The sequence below is a fragment of the Stigmatopora nigra genome, chromosome 11, assembly GCF_051989575.1.
Source record: "Stigmatopora nigra isolate UIUO_SnigA chromosome 11, RoL_Snig_1.1, whole genome shotgun sequence".
Lineage (NCBI taxonomy): Eukaryota > Metazoa > Chordata > Actinopteri > Syngnathiformes > Syngnathidae > Stigmatopora > Stigmatopora nigra.
This window is the reverse complement of record NC_135518.1, coordinates 6,989,184-7,009,988: the sequence shown is the minus strand read 5'-3', so window position 1 is coordinate 7,009,988 and position 20,805 is coordinate 6,989,184. Positions and strand designations below refer to the sequence as shown.

Genomic DNA, 20,805 nt, shown 5'->3' with positions numbered 1-20,805 from the left:
ATCATGTATAATTACTGTCTAATATGTTAATTATTAAAGGGGCTTGGTCACATTTTAATTAGAACATATGACCTTTTAATGTGAAATTTAATTGTTTGCAAGCAGAGGCAAAATGTAACTATTTCTCGTTATGATTTAAAATCAGTCTGGTTTATTACACTGATGACAGGTGTGTTTTGTAGTTTTCCCACAATGCCTTGCGAAACAGCCACGTCAACGTCGCACCAGGAAAACAAGCTTCAGCATCAGAAGCGGCGCTACATGTGCATATAATGTGTCTCTCTTCTTCACATTGACACGTTTCAAACGCCTTAAAACATCGCCACCATGCTACTTTATCAACTCAGGTATTAAACACAATTTTTTCTTAAATAGATCTGTTTATTTCATTGAGGCGAGCTTTACTTTCGCATTTCCTTAGCATTAGCACGTTAGTGACAGGGACTGAGCTGCTAAGTGGTTAACGATTAGGCAACCGTAGTTTGTTAATACTGTGAATAAGGTTTCCTTTAAATTTAAACTTTTATTTGGATATTACCAGACTTTTCGATCTTTTTGTTGTCGGAAATGAACATCCTGCAATAGAGTAATTGCTAGCGAGCAAAAATGAGACGCTCTTTAGTACTTTGATCGTGTTTATTTTTTGACTTTCTTTCATGCATTGGAGTGGGATTTATGTTCCCTATTAAATATTTTTTTTAAAAATACTCAAGTCAAAATGCTCTAGTAAAATGACGTGCTTTAGCGATGACATACCAAACCCTCCACACTAATGACGTCACAACCATGGACAGCTCCTTAATCAGAAGACACCCCCTCCACATCGGATGTGAAGGGGGTGTATTTTGGTTAAGGAGCTGTCCATGGTACTGACGTCATCAGCGTGGAGGTTTTTTTTTCTCAATGTTTACTGGTCAAAACAGATGCCAAACATCTGATGTGAAACAAATGAGAAATTCAGATATGCAAAAAATAATTAAACCTTAAGTCTATTTATGAAAGCATCGCTGCTGACACTACAGGGGAAAAAAAGGTTTTCTAAATTTCACATTGTGTCATGTTTCCCAGTTTCAAATTTGTAAACAACCACCATAATATACTTAGGTCGCAAAGCTTGACAGGCTAAATTGTGAAGTTCATGTTATAACATGAAACCTAACATGTTTAAATGTGAAACAAATTTGTCATTTATCATACTTGAAGTCTCACAGTTTTTTTTTCCATCCCTGACAAAGGATGCGTGTTGCCAGATCCTGCCGCTGAGATGTCCAGTGTGCTATTCGCTTCGGTGGTACGTGTGGCCGACGGCCTGCCATTGTCGGCATCCACCGACTACGAGCAGGACCGAGAGCTGCACGAGACCAGGAAGCACCTGAAGGCGCTCTCCAGGAAGCTTTCTAACTTCCCAGACAGATGCACCTTTAAAAGTGGCGTCTACAATGTCAAGTATGCATTCTAACAGCGGTTGAACCTCATGTTTTTATCCAATTTGCAAACATTTTGTAAATATCTTTGGAAATGTTGCATTGACTTTGTGTTATTGTCTTTGTGAAGTTTCACCAGCGCTTTGGGTGTGTGCTACATGATGGTGTGCTTGTCAAATTACCCAAGCGTGTTGGCCTTCTCTTTCCTGGATGAACTCCAGAAGGAATTCATCGTCACCTATGACGGAAAACGTGTCGGCGCCGCTGTTAGACCATACTGCTTCATACAATTTGGTCAGAAGTTAAACATACTCTACATCATGTGTCTGGATGTATTGCTTTCTGTTTTGCTGTGTGTGTGTGTCAATGTCAATATAACTAGACTCAAATATCAATGACTGTTAATGTGGTTTTAATGTGGTGACCGACCAATTGCACTGACGTCTTGTTGTCCGTCCTTGTGCTGCAGACGCGGTCATCCAAAAGGCCAAGCAGCGCTACAACAGCCCACGCTCTCTCTCCACTAAAATTAATATGGCCGATATGCAGACAGAGATCAAGCTGCGTCCCCCCTACCGCCTCAGCCTAGAAGACGTGCAGGCCATCAACGGTTTCTCCTCGCGCTCTTCTGCTAAATACAAGGGCATTGGTACTGCACGGACAATACAGGACTGAAGCACTCATGATGGAATGCACTCTTGAATGTTTTTTTTTTTTTTTCTCTCTCCAGCTCCCACTCAGACTTTGGAGCCTCTGACCCTTCCCGGCGCCGTATCTTGCGTCCTCAGCGTGCTCTGCGGAGGACTCAACCTGCTCCGTGGCGTCCACGCTATCGAGAGCGTTCTCCAGGTGAGATTCCCCCATGTCTGCCTTTCTCTTTTTTGGCTCAGCACACTCTTGTGTCCCTTACAGGATGAGGACGAGGACTTCAGTTCCGTCATCGCTTTTTTCTTGGGTACCGCCGCCTGCCTGTACCAGGTTAGCTCACATGCCGAGTAGGATTGAAGGTCATATGCTAACATGCATATTCCCGTTTTTCTTAGTGCTTCCTTTTTGCGTACTTCTCGGTGTGGAGGAACCTCAAGTCGTTCCTGGCACTGGGGCTGGTTTGCCTGTGCAACATGTACCTGTTCCAGCTCAGGAATGTGTGGCAGATCTTGTTCCACGTGGCCGTGGCTGCCTGCATGACACTGCACACACATCTCAGGCAGCCCTTGGGCAAGGCCCCCGACTACAACGTCTAATAACACTCCACCAAGATGTCAGTGAGTATATCTTAACTGCACTGATCGTGACGAGAGCCACTCGAATAAAGCCTGACACTTCCAAATTTAACATGAGGGACGACACCAATATCAGACCACCTTGATCATAGGACAATTTGACAACACAATGTGAAACTGACTCGACTGATATCAATCCTTCTGACTAATCACCTGAAAACTGATGATCCTGAACACCGCATCGGGCCGCCCTCAATACAAAACCGACAAACATGTCCAGCAAACATGTCCAGTTGACTCTACGATTGGCAAAGACTTTTAATACTCTCCTTTATACTCCACTGCCTTTGGAATTATGCAATTTTAAAGACCATGGACCTCATTTCAAGCATATGACCTCAACATATCTCTAAGTACAATGTCGATGACCTCTAATGACCCCCAAAAGCCACACAAAAGGCAATAACTACAACATGCAATGACCCCAACCACAAGACACCATTGTTTGTTTTGCCACTCCGACAATGAGTGACAGCAACACACCAAGACTAGAAACAACTAAGAATCCTAGTTGGCAGTTTCTTTTCTAGCTATCCAATGCTCCCTCCTTTCAGACATTTTATTTATTGACCTTGTTTTAGTGATCACTTGATCATACCACCAATTGAAATGGCCTATGTTGTGGTTGAGTGTTTTTCATGGGTTATTATGGGAAATTATATCTAGAGAAAGGGACACTGTTTTCATGTTGTGAAAATGCATCAGAATTGTGAGTTCTCTTTACCGGCTTTATGTTTAAAACTTTTTATATATTTTCCACTACCGTTTAGCCAAAGAGTAAACACACAACTTATATACAATTGAGTCGTTTATTACTTGAGTCAGGCATCTATGACAAGAATAAAACATATTTTCTCTTTGCGTCATATAAAGTCATGTTAGCATCCATAGTGGTACATTTCCCTGATTTGACATAACTGTTTCTATTCTTGATGGAAAAAAAAAATACTCCAAATAACTTAACCAGTTGAAATGGTTGATCGGAACCAGCTGTAGTGATGAAGTTAACTCATTGGCTGCCTTTGATGGCAATAGACATCCAATCAATCCATTCAATGGCTGCCAACCTTCCCAATACCGATGGATTGGACATATACCTGTGACAAACAACTATTCCCAGAGAGGGATAAAAAAAAGACCCACATTGATTGGACATCTGTCATTGTCAATGGCACCAAAGGAGTGAAAAAGGCCTCATTAGACATTCATTGTGTCATCCTAGCGTGCGAGTGTGGAGGGGCTATCACCTTGCAAGAATGAGAAAATCCTCTGTGGGATCTGTTGTGTACAAAATATAGAATTTGGCATTCCAAAGTGAGAATAGAAAATGTCCAAAAGTTATAAAAACCTCTTCTTGACATCATTTTTGAGCTTCAAGCGGAAGCAGCCGCCCACCATGCGTTCAGAAGACGTCGGACTTTGGCTCCTTTGAGCCCTGATTGGTTTCTTTGGTCTCAACTTCTCTCCGTCCTTGAGAGTTTCAAAAATAACAAAAAACTTTCTGAACATTCAACTTCCTGTCCAAACATGCGTGGTTCATTCTGCGTGGCCCCCTCCCCGCCCCCGAGGGTCAGGAAACCAAAAAAGTGCATTAGCTGCTGCAGTTAGCTGGTCCACTATTAAGGAAGTAAGTCATCATTTCGCCTTTGCCCTTCACAGTCACCACACCGCGGTACTCTAACGAGTAATTGTAGGAGTGGAGAACTTGGTAGAGGTCGGCCGTCACCTGCCAAGGAAACAGAAAATTCAACAAAACTTAAAAACAGAAATTAATCCACAACTATTTTGTATTCTTAACTAATAATCGGTTAGAGCAGGGGTCACTAACTCTGATCCTTGAGGGCACTTTCCAGTCAGTTTAAAAAAAAAAATCAAGACATTCCAAAAACATGCATGGTAGTCTGATTGTATGCTCTAAATAGCCCCTAGGTATGATTGGTCATTTCAAGGTGTCCCCCGCCTCTGGCCCGGGGTCAGCTGAGATAGGCTTCAGCACCCCCTGCAACCCTAATAAGGATAAAGCGGTTTGGAAAATGAATGAATGAATGAATGATTCAGGAAAGAGATGGATACTGGACTGGATAAGTGCCCTTGAGGATCAGAGTTGGTGAGCCCTGATCCTGGTTTAGAGACACACTAGCTGATTACAGATATGTCCCAGTGATTGTTTGGATATTAAAATAGTCATTTGCACCTGTATCTTCTCGGGTACGCCGGTGCTGTCCATGCGACTGGCCACGTTGACCGTGTTTCCCCAAATGTCATACTGAGGCTTACGGGCGCCGATGACACCAGCCACCACGGGGCCCATGTTCAAACCTGAAGGGATGCCAAAAAAAACTCTTAGCGTTCTTATGGAGGAGAAGAAGACGTTTGGGTAGCTGTCTTTCTCACCAATCTTCATTTTGAAGTTGTTAAAGGAGTGCTCGTTGATGTACTTCATCTGCTCCATGAGGCGCATGGCGTAGTCTGCCAGGGCACGGATGTGCGAACGGCCCATTTTGTCGTACGTCCCTGCGTTCAAACCCGACGCTGCCATATACGTGGAGCCGATGGTCTTGATCTTCTCCAGCTGGCGGAAATTGTCCTCGCTGATGATCTGTAAGGGCGCGTGGCATTTCGTTCTCAAATGTACGTAGGCCTCAAGGGCGGGGCGTCTTTTCGCAGGCGCTCACCTCATCGAAGTCTGCGATGATCTCGTTGAGGAGCCTGAGGCACTCGACGCCCTCGTTGTTGCCCTCCAACTCCACGTAGAATTCGGAGAAATTGCTGATGGAGGCGAACATGACGGCCACGCACTCGCACGATTGGTAGTAGAGCTCGTCGTTGCGGCGCTCCCGTTGCAAAAAGTGCGCGGCCACGTCCTTGGGAAGGATGTTGTGGAGCAGGCGGCGGTTATACGCCTGTAGCTCCTCCATCTCTTCCTTTTCCTCAGTTGCCTGCATGCAAAAACAAATCACATTGTATATGTGTAAATATATAATGAAAATAGAATGATCAAAATAAAATACACACTGATTACAGCCTTTTGTTTCCTCCCACATTATTTTATCTATTGCATGAAACTGACAGTGAAAGCCATGTAATTTATTTGAACCAGGAATATTGTGATTGTGAATGCTAATATTTCAGTATCATCGACAGAGCTAGCCCTCCAATTCATTTTGACTGGGCGGGGCAAATTAATGAATGTAATACATTGTGAAGTAAATATAGTCATAAATCATTTTGTCATAAATCATCATTTTCATGTGGAAGGTGTATTGCTAAAAAATAGCCTCTGAAATGTGAAATTCCTTCTTTACAAAACCCCATTCAATTTGACCTATAAGCCATAGCCTTAAAATTGCCTTAAAATCATTGAATTGTACAATTTCCCTCGTATAAGCCGTCTCCTGATTCACAATTTTCACCTCCATATTCATGGTTTTAATTGGGAGTATAAATGTGTTACTTGAAGGGAAAATCTTTAGAAAAATCATCTCAAGTGGTATTTTTTAGCTACTTTGGGAATTGAAATCAAAATAATATTTCTGTTATTTTTATTACCTTCCCTATACCCCAAAACATCATTTGCATGCACCCAAATCTCAAGATTTTTTTTTTTTTTAACAAAAGCACACAAAGGTGTGCTTACCTGCAGCTTCCAGAGGAAATCGAGTCTGGCCGTCGACTCCACCTGCTGCGCGTGTAGGTAAAGCGCCAACACGAAGACAGTGATGACTACCGGCGTCATGATCTTTAGAGGCACCTTGGACTCCACTGCGCAGCTACGAAACACAAGCACGTGGACAAGTTTTCGGGAAACGTTTCCACAAACGGCGCCGACGGTGATGCTCTCACCTGGTCGCATTCAGCTGTTCCCTGTAAAAAAGAACCGTGAAGAAGAAAAGATCAACTATCGACTTCATGAGAAGAAATGCATTCATTCCATTGTTGCCCCGTGGGGGGGAAACCTTGTTCATTTCAAGATTAATCCTATTTCAGGCACTCACGCGGAGTTGGCGACCACGAGGAGGTCGCGGTTGTCGAGGAGAATGGCCCTTGGCAACTCCACCACCAGAAGGTAGAGCAGCTCCATGGCCAGCATGAGCACCAGCTTGCCCAGGCTGTGCGCCTGCAGGAAGACCGAGCACGCTAGCAGGCTCAGCACCACGCACCAAGAAAAGTACTGAGGAACACAAACGCCTGGTTAACAATCACCATTTTCCAGGGCTTGTTTGCTTTCCACGTGTCACGTTTGCCATATTGCCCCCTTTCATCGTGACCCCTACCTCAGGGAATCCACAGGAGGGCGGCGCGTCCACGCAGGGTCTCGTCTGCGCATGCAGGCTGTTGTTGAGGAAGCGCACGTGGCAAGCGTCTACCATGTCCCTGCTTACGTTGAGCTCCGTCGCTAGGCAACCGCGAAGGTCATGCCCGCTGCAGGTGAACTGGGTGAAAGAGAGGTCAAAGGTCAGCGGGCACTTGTGAGAAAATACCCAGGAAAAAGCAAGACCGCTCACAATGTTGACAAAAGCCGACAGGAAGACCACGAGGATGGCGGCCACGCCCACCAGGGTGCTGTTGAAGCGAGATTGGACGATCGTTCTGGAGAACGTCCGCAGGGGTGTCGGAAACACCTAAAACACAACCACATGGCGTTACTCCCATTGGCGTTTGCTCTTTAAACTCAAGATGGCCGCTCACCCCGTAGCAGCAGTAGGCGCTGGACGCCAACACGAGCACCGTCAGGACCACCGCGCAGCCCGCAAACAAGCCCCTCATCACGTCAGAACTGAAAATGGTACATTCGGCATTTCGCAGTGGGCATGTGTCACTGCCATTGACGGAGGTAGGCATCCAATCGGAGGTCTATCCTCGTCAACGGCGGCCTAGTTAAACGTGAATTAACTCTGGAATTTGACTCACGCAGGCACGATGACGACATGTATGCAGGAGATGAAGATGAAGACGAGGAAGGCGCACGCCACGTACGCCCCAAAGCGTGAATCCACCTGTCGGGAATACTGCGGCGCAAACGGCGACGTCAAAATCGATAATCGAGATAATCAGGACAGAGCAACGGCCGACCAACTTTGTTTTCTAGATCGGCCTCCCTGAAGGTGAGCAGAAATTTCTTAACATGTTCCGATCGCAGGCGGTCGATGCTACGTGCGTCGATAGCTCGGCCCAGGAATTCGTCCACCTCGTCTTCGGGGTTCATGTGCTCCTGCGCGTGTCTGTGTAGGCAAAAATGTAGAATAAGTTTGATAACATTAACCTAGGCAAGATCAGTGTTTCCCAACCACGGTGCCGCAAGAAATTGCAAAAAAAATGTTGTATTCAGAGAGAAAAAAATGTATGAATAAAACTTATTAAAATTGGTTAAAATCAAAATAGGATGAACATTATACTACTAATACTTACACTAGTAGACGTCCAATCCATTTGAACTGGGAAATTTTGTTCACAGAAAATAGCCATGTGATTCTCACAATTCATGGTAGGCATGAAGTTAGATTTTTTTTTTTACAGCATACTACTTAGAAAACAAACAGTCTAGTCTGAGAAAAACTCATTTGGATTTGTAAGCCATTAGTCGTATTGATAGCCGCTGAAGTGATACATGCAGGGTTTCCATAGCAACAGCAGACTGGAAAAGGCGAGCGGGCGACGAAAGGGAGCTGACGGGGAATAAACGTGTGACACAGTGTTGACCTTAAAATATTTTGAAGGGCCAACTTACTTATCCTTAGGGTCTTCAAAGCCCTGCAACAAATCAAAAAGACAGGGTTCAAGAAAAAGGTCAAGACTGGATGAAAGGCATATGATTCGCCGAAAAACTCTTTACAACGAAGGTAAGGATACGATTCAGTATGTTCACGATTCCTAGAAAAAGTCTGTTGAAACTGTTTTCTATGGATTTTATTTTTGAACTGTGTCCAATCAATGCAATAAGATACTGTCTTGGTCAGATGTGGACTGTTGCCATGGTAATAAGTGCGACCACTCTGATCAATTAAGGCCATTAACAAAGTTAAATTATCCCTTTTGTCAATTTGCAATATTGGGTATTATTTACAGTACATTCAAAATAGAATTTCACTGATGTCAAAAAACTCCTTTTAGTGATTTAAATGATTGCAAATTGTAAGGTATAATTGTGTTTATTTATCTAAGTACAATTGAAAATCCATTTTAATCATGAAAAAGCGAGAGCTTTTTCCACGGATTGGCACAGTGTTCTTGGGATAATCAACTGTAATTGTTAAACGAAATATATATTTTTTTAAGTCTTTGGCTACCGTTGACGTGGTGGTCGATGGCAGCCAATGAACGAATGAGGCGTGGCATAGTCTTACCATTCGCTTCATCTCCTTGGAGATCTGATTATTGTTGGCAAGGTGGTTGTAGAAAGGTCGGTCAGTCCAATGGCTGCTGTTGTGAGCCACAGAGTTGGTCCGGTGACAATTCATCTTGGCAATCACAGCCTTCTCCTCTTTCTGAGACAAATAGTACATTTTTAAGTCCAATTCAAAGGCTTCTTTGACTATTAGTACATGAAAAAAATATCACAACACAGTAGGTCTTTGTAAATGGAAGTTTGTAAACAGGATGAGATATGAGATAAGCCACAGGCTACGTCAATTTCTTTTTATGGAAGATCACACGACAAGAAATGCTGACACCGCTGGAGGATGCTATCGGATCAATCCATTTCACGCTTCCTACTTTGGAAACAATAACTGTTTCAAAAGTCTAGCATCCTATTTCAAACAAGAAGATATGGTGAGGAAAGTTAGGTTAGCTTTTAAATGAGATGTTTTTTTTATTGAACCTACAATGCTAAGAACCAACACTAAAAAATACCCTTTTGACACCAAATGCCTAGAAAAAAATAAGTATTTTTTAAAATACATTGATCGTTTCAAGATGTTTTGTCTTCAAAATAAGACATTTATAAATCTTTATAGAACTTTTAGCATTGTCTGACATGGTCTGCACCATTTTTTTAAATACTGTGTGACCTTGTGATGGAATTGTGAGTTTGGTGGGTAGTTTGTCTTGATTGATTCGGATTATAGTTATTCTCGGTAAATCTAATGAGGAAGGCTCACCCTCTTCTGGCTGCAGCCGACAATGAGAAAGGTCTCGATGCTGTTCCTCTTTAGGTAAGCGTTTCTGTCGCCACCCGCCCCCGCCTCCACATCGTAGTCGCCATTCAGGTAGTTGAGTGTCGCCTTGGTGATGTGGATGCGCCTGCCAATGGGATGCAACCCGTTAATATTCAAACATTTATATTTTTTTCCAATTCAAAAGTGGAAAGACTAACTCATTAGTAAATCATAAAAAAAAGACTAAAACAACTGTCCCTCATTTTCACAATTCTATCATTTATTGTAAATATGCATTAGCTGGTTAGTTGTCAAAAGCAGTCCATACCCTATCTACCATTTATCAAATGATCCATTACTTTTTTGTATTTATTTTTTAATCAGGCTTTTTTTTTTGCAGTCATATTTTAGAAAAGAGAATGGAATTACTAGTTGTTGTGTAGATTTTTGAATGATTTGAACATCGTTGCCGTTTTAGAAAAATCTGTACCCGGCTTTTCCACCAGCCTCCATCTGGTTGGCGAGCGTGACATCATTGGACCAGACATCAAACTGCCACTTTCTCAGACCCAGCACGCCGCAGTGAACCCGGCCGCTGTGGATGCCCACCCGCATGTTCACGTTGACACCCGTGACCTCCCGGACCAACCTGGTAAAAACAACACAAACAAATTTAACCCAATGCTTGTATCTCAGCATCTGGTCCGTATGTCAACATTCCAAACAAATCTTACGAGATGGCTTCAATCATATCCAGGCCCATCTCCACGCAGCAGTGAGCGTGGTCTGCCCGGGCCTCGGGAAGCCCCGACACGCAGTAGTAGCAGTCGCCGAGGATCTTGATACGCAGGCAGTGATTTTCCTGGGGACCAAAGGTAAACACACCAGTCATTGGGTGACCTCATTCACCCTAATTCACGTCCAAACCATTGAATGTTCACATTGAATGTCCACCACCAACCGTCCCCTCGTACTTACCGCCGCCAGCTTGTCAAAGCGAGCAAAGAGTTCGTTGAGCGTCATGACGAGCTCCTGCGCCGTGCACTGAGACGCCAAACTGGTGAAGCCTTCGATGTCGGCGAACAGGATGCTGAACACGTGAGTACAGCAAATTGTTTTCATTCATTTTAATTAACCAGAAGGGTTAACAAAGTTGCCTTGCTGTGCACTATTCCAACAGTTTTGCTGAGGACTAAAAACAAGGCCAATAGGGAGCAATTGTGCTATATTTACAAAGATCCTCAAGACACAAAGCTGAAGTCAAAGTCACACTAATCCTCTGAATAGCACATGATTGCAGAGCCTCCAAGGTGCGTGAATTTGACTTTATACAACCATATCACATTTTCAACTCGATATGAACTCCTTTGCTATCGCTGATTTAAAGATAACATGTCTTGTCTTTAAACTACATATAAATGGTGCCCTCCTATTACGTGCATTAGAACTACCATTGGTCACAGTAAATGCTTCATTGATAAATCTGCATTAATCAAACTTTTACATGCATGTTGAAAACTATAAGTTTAAATGTTAAACCACGAGTGTCAAAGTGGCGGCTCGGGGGCCAAATCTGGCCTGTCGCATCATTTTGTGTGGCCCAAGAAAGTAAGTGATGAGTGCAGACTTGAAGAGTATACATATGTATATTAAATTTCCTGATTTTCCCCCTTTTAAATCAATAATTGTAATATTTTAATCCATTTTTTTCTGCGTTTTAGTTAAAAAATCATTTAGTAAAATCTAAAATATATAATATACATTGATTGGGATAGAAATGATTTTGACAAAGACGGTATGTGTGGTGTTGGTCCATGAGTACACGTGTGTGTGTACTGGGTTGGTTTGCCAATTTTAATGAACAACAAATGACTTTGTCTCCTCATTAAAGGGCAGGCAGCACAGCACCCAAATGACTTTGTGGCGTTTTGTTTTTGAGGTCATGTTCTATTAGTTCCTTCCAGTGGCCATGTTTGTTTTGCCTGGCTGCTGATGGAGTTGTTTTTTCCCCCCGGAGTGAATGACCCCCACGTGAACCTGTCGCTCTCGCCACAGGCCGGCCGGACGTCAACATTGAAAACATGCCCTCTTTCCACTGCGCTTGGATCTTAACAGGAGAGCACTAACAATTGTTAACTGGCATTAGCAGCAGGTGGCGTTGCGAAGGACCAATTAGACATGTACCCCCCGCCCCCCAAAAAAAACCCTTGGAGGCTTTTCCACACTCAAATGGTTTCATCCGCCTTTTTAGCCAACACGACTATTTTCATACGTTATCAGAATAGTTGATTTAATAGTAAGGGAAATTCAATCTTTCAACATGAAATTTATATGTGACCTCTTATTCATGTTGACTACGACTTATTTATTATTTTGGCAACTTATCCATTATGTTGACTACGACTTATTTAATTATTACCTACTAACTGATTATTGATTCATTATTATTATTATTTATTGATAATTTATGTGTCTAATTGTTTGTTATTGTTCTTTGTGCACTTTGTGAAGCTTTAAATCTCATTATATTTGTCAAATGACAATAAAAGCATGCAATTCAATTTAATTTATACATACCTGACATTATCGTGCTTTTGTATGTAGATTTTATGAAACATCATGTCCTCCTGCTTGGCGTTGATATCCGCCTTCATTTCCATGGCAACATGCCGGGGAAGCACCGATAGCAGCAGACGCTCCTGCAAGGTAACAATTAAAAGAAATGTAACTAAAAGTTATGCCACTGTGACCTAATTCATGAAATTGGAGAACGACTGAGGGGCATTGAAAATAGTTTTTTTTTGTTTCTCTCTTTTTCTTTCTTTTTTTTGTTCACCTGCTGCTGGTTTTCCCGCTGTGAGTGCAGACGAGCTTGTATGCATTCGCGTGTCTCTCGGAAGGCTTGCCTCTGAGAGTCCTCAGCCGGGTAATGTGTGCACACGCCCACGATGTTGGTGCACCAGAAGATCAGCATGTTGGACACCAGCTGCAGTGCGCAAACACAAACGTATACAAGAGATTGGACAAAAAGTGAGAAAGGTACACATTTTTTTTCTTTCATGATATTTGGCCTCAACAATCCAATACAAAGATGCGTCAGTTTTAACAAGAGTGCAGTAAAGCATGGCACTACGTCATTCTGTGAAAGGTTAACGGTTTTCCATCTTTTTTTATTTATTAAAAATCCCAATAATAATCTGATAAAAATAAGAAAATATTTGCTAGCAAAACACACTTAACGTAAACGCTGACTATTTTCATACTTTACTTTTCAATTAATCGTGGCAGCCCTACTTTTACTGCCAGTAAAGGTTATAGCCGTCCAATCCATTCTAATTCGAAGGTTCGGCAGCGATTATTCACTAAAGCTAGATTGGACGTCCAGTCCCGTCAATTGCAGCCAATATAAATATTTCTATAAGTTGGCTTACATAAAGGCCCTTCGAAGTAAACCCTAGCTACAGTGAGAACCCTGCTACAAAGAGTATGCAAGTGTGAAACCCCCCCAAAGAAAAGATTCCCGAGGAACCTGATTCACTCTTTGCACTCGTTATCTAACTGAAACTGCACTCTAAAAGCACAAAAGGCCTTTTTACGTCAACTCATGAGAATGTATTGACGGCATTCCTGCGTGTCCACCTTGGTTATCTGTGAACGCCACACAAGAAGAGATGGTTTAGTGTGAGCAGATGTGCGCCACGAGCGAAACAGCAACACGCTCATAAAAGTCTTGATTACCCTCCGACACATCTTTACTGCCAGGCACACAAAACAATTATGCCCAAAAATTCTCTAGTTGATCACAAAAGAAATATTGGCACCAACGTAATATATTAGTGTGAACAAAGTGGATTCTAAGCTTTTTATGACACATTTAGCCAATGAAACCCAGCATTAACTCATAGTACGCCAAAATACTATAATATTACTATACTATTTTTATCGTTTAATTGAAATTAAATGTTATAATGTCGTACAACGTTATTATCGTTATATATACTGAGGGAATATGTGGTATCCTCAGTCTCAATCTGCAGAAGGTCCCAACCTTGTGGACGGCTCCAGTTTCTTAACTAGGTCTAGAATGTCTTGTGTGTCTTAATTGAAAAGAGGGAAAAACAACTACCTGAAACTCTTGCATGCTAACAAAACTAAAACTTAATTGAGCTGTAACGCATTTTCATTAAAACAATTGGACTATTTCCCATCCTGACAACAACACACTCACTTTCAACAGCAGCGGAAAGCTACGACAAAAGCAAAAACAGCTGTCCCTCCCCCGCCTGCTGGTTGCCACGGCGACATGGAGCGCAACATCAGATAGTCGTCCTCTCATCAACAGGTCAACCCAAACAAAAGCTCTTATTCTATTAATATCCATGCCCGCTTGCTCATCCATTTTTGGAAAAGAAGGGGATTTTCTCCCTTAGAGACCACCATAAATGTCTTAAATTTTGTATTTGTTAAAAAAAAATGTGATTATTGGCTGGACGTCTATTGCTGTGAAATTTCAGTGTGTTAAATACATCGTCTTGACTTTCTGGTCAGAAAGGAGTAAAAGCACATGATGGTGGCGTTGCAAGTTTATAAACAAAGCACAGATTCATCCGAACTTCCCAGAAAGAGGACGCGTTTTGCTCGCGGCTCTTGGGAGATGCAACATTAGTTTATGACTCTCTTGGCAGTTTTGATCATTAGTAGCACAGTGGGCACATTGTAGCCCTGCAGGAGGTAATGCAGGTCATGTGCTAACAACAACTTGAGGTGTTTAACCTCGTTGTGAACAAGAGGATCAAAAATGGCGCTCACATGATTTTTTTTAAAGCCCCTTTCGCACCAAATCGGAAGAATGGATGCCTTCACGGCAGCAAAATATATCCAAAACATTATATTTTACTACTACATTACATACTACATACAACTACATTATATACACTCATCAAGTCACTGTTAAAAATATGAGCATTAGTTTAATATTGTGGCAAAATCTGCTTGCTCACTGTTAAACCCAAAATTGAAATGTTACGTTATCTCCTACTTTGTCTGTCCTTCCCAGGACCTTCTCCCACGTGCAATTTTTTTCCTCCTATTCTCCCCTAAAGACAAATTATCGGCGTGCTCCACGGCCATTCAAAACACGGGGTCAGCCGCGTTTACGCAGCGACGACCCAAAGCACTTAAGCGTTCTTTAATCACGTCGCCATTCAGTAGAGTTCAAGCGAGATATTCCGTTCTCTCCGGGGACCTCGTCACCCCGAATCCATTAGCAGTCGCTCACTGACGTGGTTTGAGATAATTGATAGACACTTACATGTACGATACGCTGGCCATGCATCAATGTAGAAAACTAATTCAGAATTTACATTTTGTCATACTACATCCAAGTTAAAAAAAAAAGAGCCGTGTTTAGCATGCATGCTCCCTAAGAGACATTTTCAGAGTAGGCAACTCCTAAATGGTAATCGGCATTTTTGTTGATTTTAAGACCCATTCTTAAGCAGTAGAACATGGATCAGATTCATAAAAAAAATGTTTCATTGTAGACCAGATGGAAGTTGAATTGGTAGCAAAATGTATAGTCAAGCCACACCTAAACCAAATCCCCACACCACTACATTTTATACAGACACACCTACCATATTCCGTGTTTACATCGTAAAATCAACTACAGTGGCTGAACGAAACCCCGTCAAATGCCACTTTTCACCAAGATGGCCTCGTGAGGCGGTAATTGGAAGCAGGCACCACGCCCACTCAGTCAGCTGTTTTGAATATATAGATTTCTGATCATGTTGTTAGTTAAATAGAGATAATCAAGTCAGTATCGAGTCAGCCAATAGCGGGAAGCGTATGCAAGATGATACAAATCCAAGACTGCTGACTGGACTCTTCGTGCCACTTTAACAATGACCGACTGTGAGAGGCCCAATGCACAATCATACCCTTGCTACAGTGATTCTTTACAGTGATTCTTTTTAACTAAATGTTCTGCACTCATGTCTCTTTTGGAGGAAAACTACTGCTACTACTATTACTACTACTGCTACTAATATTGCTATTATTGCTACTCGTATTATTACTACTGCTACTACTGCTACTACTATTTACCACTACTGCTACAACTATTACTACTACTCACACAAATATTCCGATGTTTGTGCACACACCCATCTTATTTCCTTGTTGCATTTCTTTTTTCCTAACATTGTATTTACCATTTGTCTTCTTCATACAGCCAAAAGCTTAATCTTCCCTTTTTTTAAGTAAAAAATGAAGCAAATAAAGTAAAATAAGTCGAATCTGTGAATCAAACGGTAATACACTGAATGACAGAGTAGTACCAAATAGCCACACCAACTTAAAACAGTGGCAAATATAAACATGCATCCAGAAACATGTGTAGGAATAAGTACACATTATTCTCTTTTTCATATATTATTTCCTGTGCAGACAAATCGGCATATATATAATTATAGAAGTGACAAATTGTATGTAAGGAACATTTTTCTCGCACTACTCTAGGAAAGTCAGCACGTGACCACGCATGGAAAGGGCAAAACCAGTAGTGTGCTAATCGAGATGGTGCAATGCCCTATTTGTACTTGGCACTAAAACACCAGAGAAGCTCTGAGGTAAGCACTCACCACTGGACTTTAATGGGGATTTTTTTTTTAAACAAAGAGGGAATCTGTTGCTAAGTTACAGGAGTGAGTGTGTTGTATGTGTGCGTTTGTTGGGCTCGCAAGGGACCGTATTTAAATTTCCGTGCATCTTCACTGGGTTCAAAAAGCTAACCCTTTCATGGACAAATTATGATTTCTTTTCCCCTTAAAGAGCCATCTGATTGACAGCTGTTGACATCCAAACGCAATACTACTGAAATATTGACAGCAAGTCGTCCCAGTTTGAACTAAATAGACGCCTATTGCAATGTTTTTTCCATTTTAATTGACTTAATTTAGCTTTTTTAAATTTATGAATGTATTTATAATTATATTAAAATTATATATAAATATAGTAATGATTAATACATTTAAAAAATATAGTAAGAATAATCATTGACAAATATACATTTATTTATCCAGTGTACGTTTAGGAACATATATCATATAACATATACAAAACAACAAATGCAAGTTATTTATATGCAAAGTTATTTAGCTGAAGTCCTGCATCTCTCAAAAATGACAACAACCCCCAAAAAGACAAACTTTGTAACATCACATCATTTTTGGACGATTTTGAGTGTTTCGACAAAGCGTTTGCGTTGTGTTGAACTGGTCGAAACGCTATAAGCGTTTATTATTCTTCCCTCACTAGCTTTGTTGTTGTTAGCATTTCAGCACTCGGCGGTTTACGTGAAAGTCGAGTCGTCTCGGAAGTTGTTTGTGGTTCGAGCTGATTTTTTATCTCAGAGAAAGGCTGACATCGGAATATTTGTTGGAGATATTTGGCTTCTGATCACACTGGTTTTCTTGGCTAACTTTTTCCGATTTTTCTAGAGTTTGGTTTTAACCATTGGTATGCAAAAACAGTAACTTATTTCCATAAAGTGTTGCGGTGGGAACCCAAACATGTAGAATGAGACATTTTGACAAGTCCAAAGGTCTACCGTGCGAATCAAAGTGAATCTTACTAAAATACAAATAGATCCGCCGGATCAAAAACTTTTGGTTGCCGCCATTCTGTTTCATCCACACATTGTAATTACTTTGTTGTTGGTAGTATTCCATTTCATTGCCAACTATAGCATTTCTTTTTAAGGTTGTTTTTTTCAAGGGACCACAAACGACTCATCCTTTGGATTTTGTCTCTCAGGGGGGATGTATTTGTTGCCCTCAATTTTCCCATGGTCCTCCTCAAAAAAACCCTTTAGAATCCCAGTGAAGGGAACGTAAACGGTCCCGATTGGCAAAGGTCCAGTGGTAACAAGATCTTAATTGAACTGCTGCTCTGTCATAATGTGAGGATTCACAACAGATGTCCATTAGATTTTGATTTACTCAGAAAGTACATAGCGCCATTTTCACCCATTGACACAAAATTTGCACAAATTTTTCAGTATTGTGGACGCTAGATATAGCTTTCAGGTGATTTTTTTTAACTCCTGGTTCGAATGGATTAGGGCGTCTATCAGGGATAGTGGGAGGAAAAGAGACACATGATTGGACACTGTCACTTTAGCAGTTAATATCCGCTCTCTAAAGTAGGGCGTACGCTGGTTTTCTTGGTAGGCCGGCACGAGGCGGAGGGAAGCAAAGCAATGAGACAGCAGAGTGCTAACAAAACAAACAGAGGTTGCATTTTATGTGGAACATCTGATTTGCAAAAAGCCTCTGGAACTTTCCATTTCAATGGGATTACCATTCAGGTTTAGTAAGGCAAATAGGCATTTGACATGTGGTCTTCATATGTATGAATGGCATTAATTCGGGGCTTCCCAACAAGTATGCTTGAAGCACTGTTTTTTTTAAGTGGAGTGATAAAAGGACCATTTTTTAAAAATCTTTCTCCTGCCATGTTCCCAAACTGTTCATTTGGATCATTTTGTTTTAATCCTATATTTTATCTCCAAGTTTTTTCAAGTTCTGTGGCTGATATTTGTCATCAAAAGAGAGCTTTTGGAGAAAAAAATGACGTTAACTTAAAAAAAAGTGATAAATTAATCCAAAATAGATTAAGATACACAAAATATTAGCCAAAAAATAAAGAAATTGATGAGGGTACCTGTTTCCAGAGAAAGGGGGCGGCGCTGTTTTGCGACCAGGACAAGGCCACGTGCACGGTGGACAGCAGGAAACCGGTCAGCACGGCGGCCCGCATGCGGACGGGCAGCAGTGTATAGACCACATGGATGAAGAAAATGGTCCACCAGACGCCCTCCGAGGCGTCCCGGGGCCGCGCCGCCAGCACGCCCGCTACCTGCACCAGCACCACCAGCATGATCAGCGCGTAGCACACCACCCACATGTGGTCCTGCCGGAAGCCCGTCCGGTTGCACGCCGCCATCAGCGCCAACGTCAGCAGGATGGCGCCGGAGAAGACCGTCACGTAGGCCGCGCTGGGTCCGCTCCCAGACCAGCAGTGGAAGAACAGCATGACCACAAAAACCAGAACCAGGACCGCCATCAGCATGGTCAGGCTGCTCTGGTTGAGCCGGAAGAAATAGCGTTGGTAGAGGCGCTCCAAGTTGTCAGACCGGAACTTTTTGGAGCTGAAGACGTGCGCCACGCCGGACCAGAACGCCACCGCCGAGAAGCTGGCAGCGGGGGCGCCGCCGTCCGGGGGGAGGCCCGACTCCATCGACCCACCCCGCACCTCGCCGGCGCGCTCCTGCCAGGCCGAGCGGGAGCGGAAGCTAACCCGGCTCACAGAGGCGGAGCCGACTCGACGTGGCCCCGGGGGGTCGTCGTCATCCCTCCGCCGGCCTTCGACTCTGCGAGCGGCATACGCCGACCCATTGGCCACAAAGTCCGACTCGCCCCAAGCGGACCGGTGCTCAGCGCCACCCCTCGTGATGGGCCCCGTGCCGGCACCGGGCGGGCTCACGCTGTTGGAAAAATATTGAACACGACTTTTAGAAGAAAGGAAAGGAAACATTAAAAATGGGATGGGTCGGCGACCGATCCAGGGTGTACCCAGCCTATTGCCCATCGTTATCTGGGATGGACTCCATAGCTAGCACATTGTGAGGATCAGAAGAATGGAAGATGAATGGGTGTTAAAAATGGCCGATATAACATTTAAAAATATTAATTGGAATTATAAATTGCATGGAAATTACAAAATTACAATATTGGATGAAGGCGACCCAGTGAGCTAGTGGTTAGTGCGTCAGGCCTCATAATTCTGAGGTTGAGGGTTCGATTGGTGGGTCCTCATTGTATGGAGTTTGCATCTTCTCCCTGGGCTCGTGTGGGTTTATTCCGGGTACTCCGGTTTCCTCTCACAACCCAAAAACATAAATAGTAGGCTGGTTGACCTCTCTAAATTGCCCCTAGGTATGATTGGTTGGTTTGTCCGTTTCCTTGTGCCCTGCGATTGGCTGGTCATCGATGCAGGGTGTCCCCCACCTTGTGCTCATTGTTGGCTGGGATAGGCTCCAGCACCCCCAGCAACCCTTGCGAGGATAACCAAAGATAGAAAATATAAAAATAAAATGAGTAATATTAGATTAGATGGTCATTTGGGGGGAAAACAATAGAAATGGTAAAATCATGTCCACAAAATGAGCAAAAATATTAGTACAAACCTGTTGGATCTGGACATGATGGGAAAACTCCCAAATAGTTAGAGGCACATCGTAGTAGTTGCTGACACTTTTTTTTTTACTTGCAGTAAATCCAAATGTGACACTTTCGCTGGCCAGCATTCATTCTAAAAGGAATCTTGGAGGGGATAAAGCGAGTTGGAGTGGATTTGAACCAAAATCAATCGTACGAGTCACAGGGGAAGTCCTCCCACGGCGCTCGAAAACATTAGCTCCAGGTGGATTGGGCTCCACATCCCGGGCCAAATTAAAAGGCACCCGTGGGGAGCTTTGCTGCTCCCCGGAGACGGCCTCGCATCGGCGGGGGCGACGGTGACGGCGGCGTTGGTGCATCAAACATCCCCCACGGCGGTGGAGAGGCGGATTCCCTTCCAAATGGCCAGCACCTGTACCGCCGATGAGGAGCAGCCAGGCGTCGTTCGGCCGGAAAGCATCACCCCCGGCCGGCCACCCGGTGGCTCAGCTCGGCGTCGCCATCGGAGCCCAAGCGGGGAGCGAGGATTGCAAAGCCCGTCCGTAACCGCCCGTGGAGATCCGCGCCCCCCTCGGTTCCACCTCCCCGGCTCCGATGTACGCCGCTCCCCGCAAAGCCAAGATAAGCCTTCAGAGATCCGGCGTTCCTACTGCGGTGTTTTTTGTGGACTCCATGGAATGACTGGATGTGAACGCACGCCCCCCATTGGGGTACATAAACGAGGGGGATGGGTTGTAGGCTCCCGAGTACCATTGGA

General features: G+C 43.1%; 2 protein-coding genes and 1 long non-coding RNA gene across 5 annotated transcripts; 2 read left to right on the top strand and 1 right to left on the bottom strand.

Annotated features, from left to right (window-relative positions):
- Positions 1–211: 211 nt before the first annotated feature.
- Positions 212–3,507, top strand: sec22a (SEC22 homolog A, vesicle trafficking protein). Of its 2 annotated transcripts, none has more exons than XM_077727743.1 (8): positions 212–347; positions 1,236–1,446; positions 1,555–1,718; positions 1,894–2,073; positions 2,155–2,273; positions 2,337–2,402; positions 2,468–2,730; positions 2,991–3,507. In XM_077727743.1, the coding sequence occupies exons 2-7, from the start codon at positions 1,265–1,267 to the stop codon at positions 2,666–2,668; spliced, it is 912 nt and encodes a 303-aa protein (XP_077583869.1). In that variant the 5' UTR covers positions 212–347; positions 1,236–1,264; the 3' UTR covers positions 2,669–2,730; positions 2,991–3,507. The 2 variants fall into 2 exon arrangements, with proteins under 2 accessions (XP_077583869.1, XP_077583870.1); XM_077727744.1 differs by having other exon boundaries at positions 219–347; positions 1,251–1,446.
- Positions 3,508–3,514: 7 nt separating this feature from the next.
- On the bottom strand, positions 3,515–20,739 carry adcy5 (adenylate cyclase 5). Of its 2 annotated transcripts, none has more exons than XM_077727741.1 (22): positions 20,057–20,739; positions 18,532–19,354; positions 12,641–12,790; positions 12,382–12,503; positions 10,783–10,894; positions 10,539–10,666; positions 10,295–10,453; positions 9,808–9,949; positions 9,052–9,192; positions 8,436–8,458; positions 7,785–7,929; positions 7,619–7,716; positions 7,397–7,484; positions 7,213–7,329; positions 6,982–7,140; positions 6,703–6,878; positions 6,551–6,571; positions 6,345–6,477; positions 5,383–5,646; positions 5,102–5,306; positions 4,902–5,026; positions 3,515–4,433 (listed from the first exon to the last, which is right to left on the bottom strand). In XM_077727741.1, the coding sequence occupies exons 1-22, from the start codon at positions 20,071–20,073 to the stop codon at positions 4,299–4,301; spliced, it is 3,483 nt and encodes a 1,160-aa protein (XP_077583867.1). In that variant the 5' UTR covers positions 20,074–20,739; the 3' UTR covers positions 3,515–4,298. The 2 variants fall into 2 exon arrangements, with proteins under 2 accessions (XP_077583867.1, XP_077583868.1); XM_077727742.1 differs by having other exon boundaries at positions 6,703–6,824.
- Positions 10,347–12,510, top strand: LOC144204041 (uncharacterized). Its single transcript, XR_013327811.1, has 5 exons — positions 10,347–10,456; positions 10,562–10,679; positions 10,792–10,902; positions 10,985–11,114; positions 12,409–12,510. It is a non-coding gene; the product is annotated as an uncharacterized LOC144204041 (long non-coding RNA).
- Positions 20,740–20,805: the final 66 nt, after the last annotated feature.

Excerpts from the sequence above, each read along its gene's own strand:
- sec22a (XM_077727743.1), top strand. The coding sequence starts at position 1,265 with ATGTCCAGTGTGCTATTCGCTTCGGTGGTACGTGTGGCCGACGGCCTG. Across the intron at positions 2,074-2,154 it reads TGCTAAATACAAGGGCATTG|CTCCCACTCAGACTTTGGAG; the intron begins GTACTGCACGGA and ends TTCTCTCTCCAG. Across the intron at positions 2,274-2,336 it reads CTATCGAGAGCGTTCTCCAG|GATGAGGACGAGGACTTCAG; the intron begins GTGAGATTCCCC and ends TGTCCCTTACAG.
- adcy5 (XM_077727741.1), bottom strand. Across the intron at positions 5,027-5,101 it reads CAACTTCAAAATGAAGATTG|GTTTGAACATGGGCCCCGTG; the intron begins GTGAGAAAGACA and ends GCATCCCTTCAG. Across the intron at positions 4,434-4,901 it reads GCGTACCCGAGAAGATACAG|GTGACGGCCGACCTCTACCA; the intron begins GTGCAAATGACT and ends TTTCCTTGGCAG.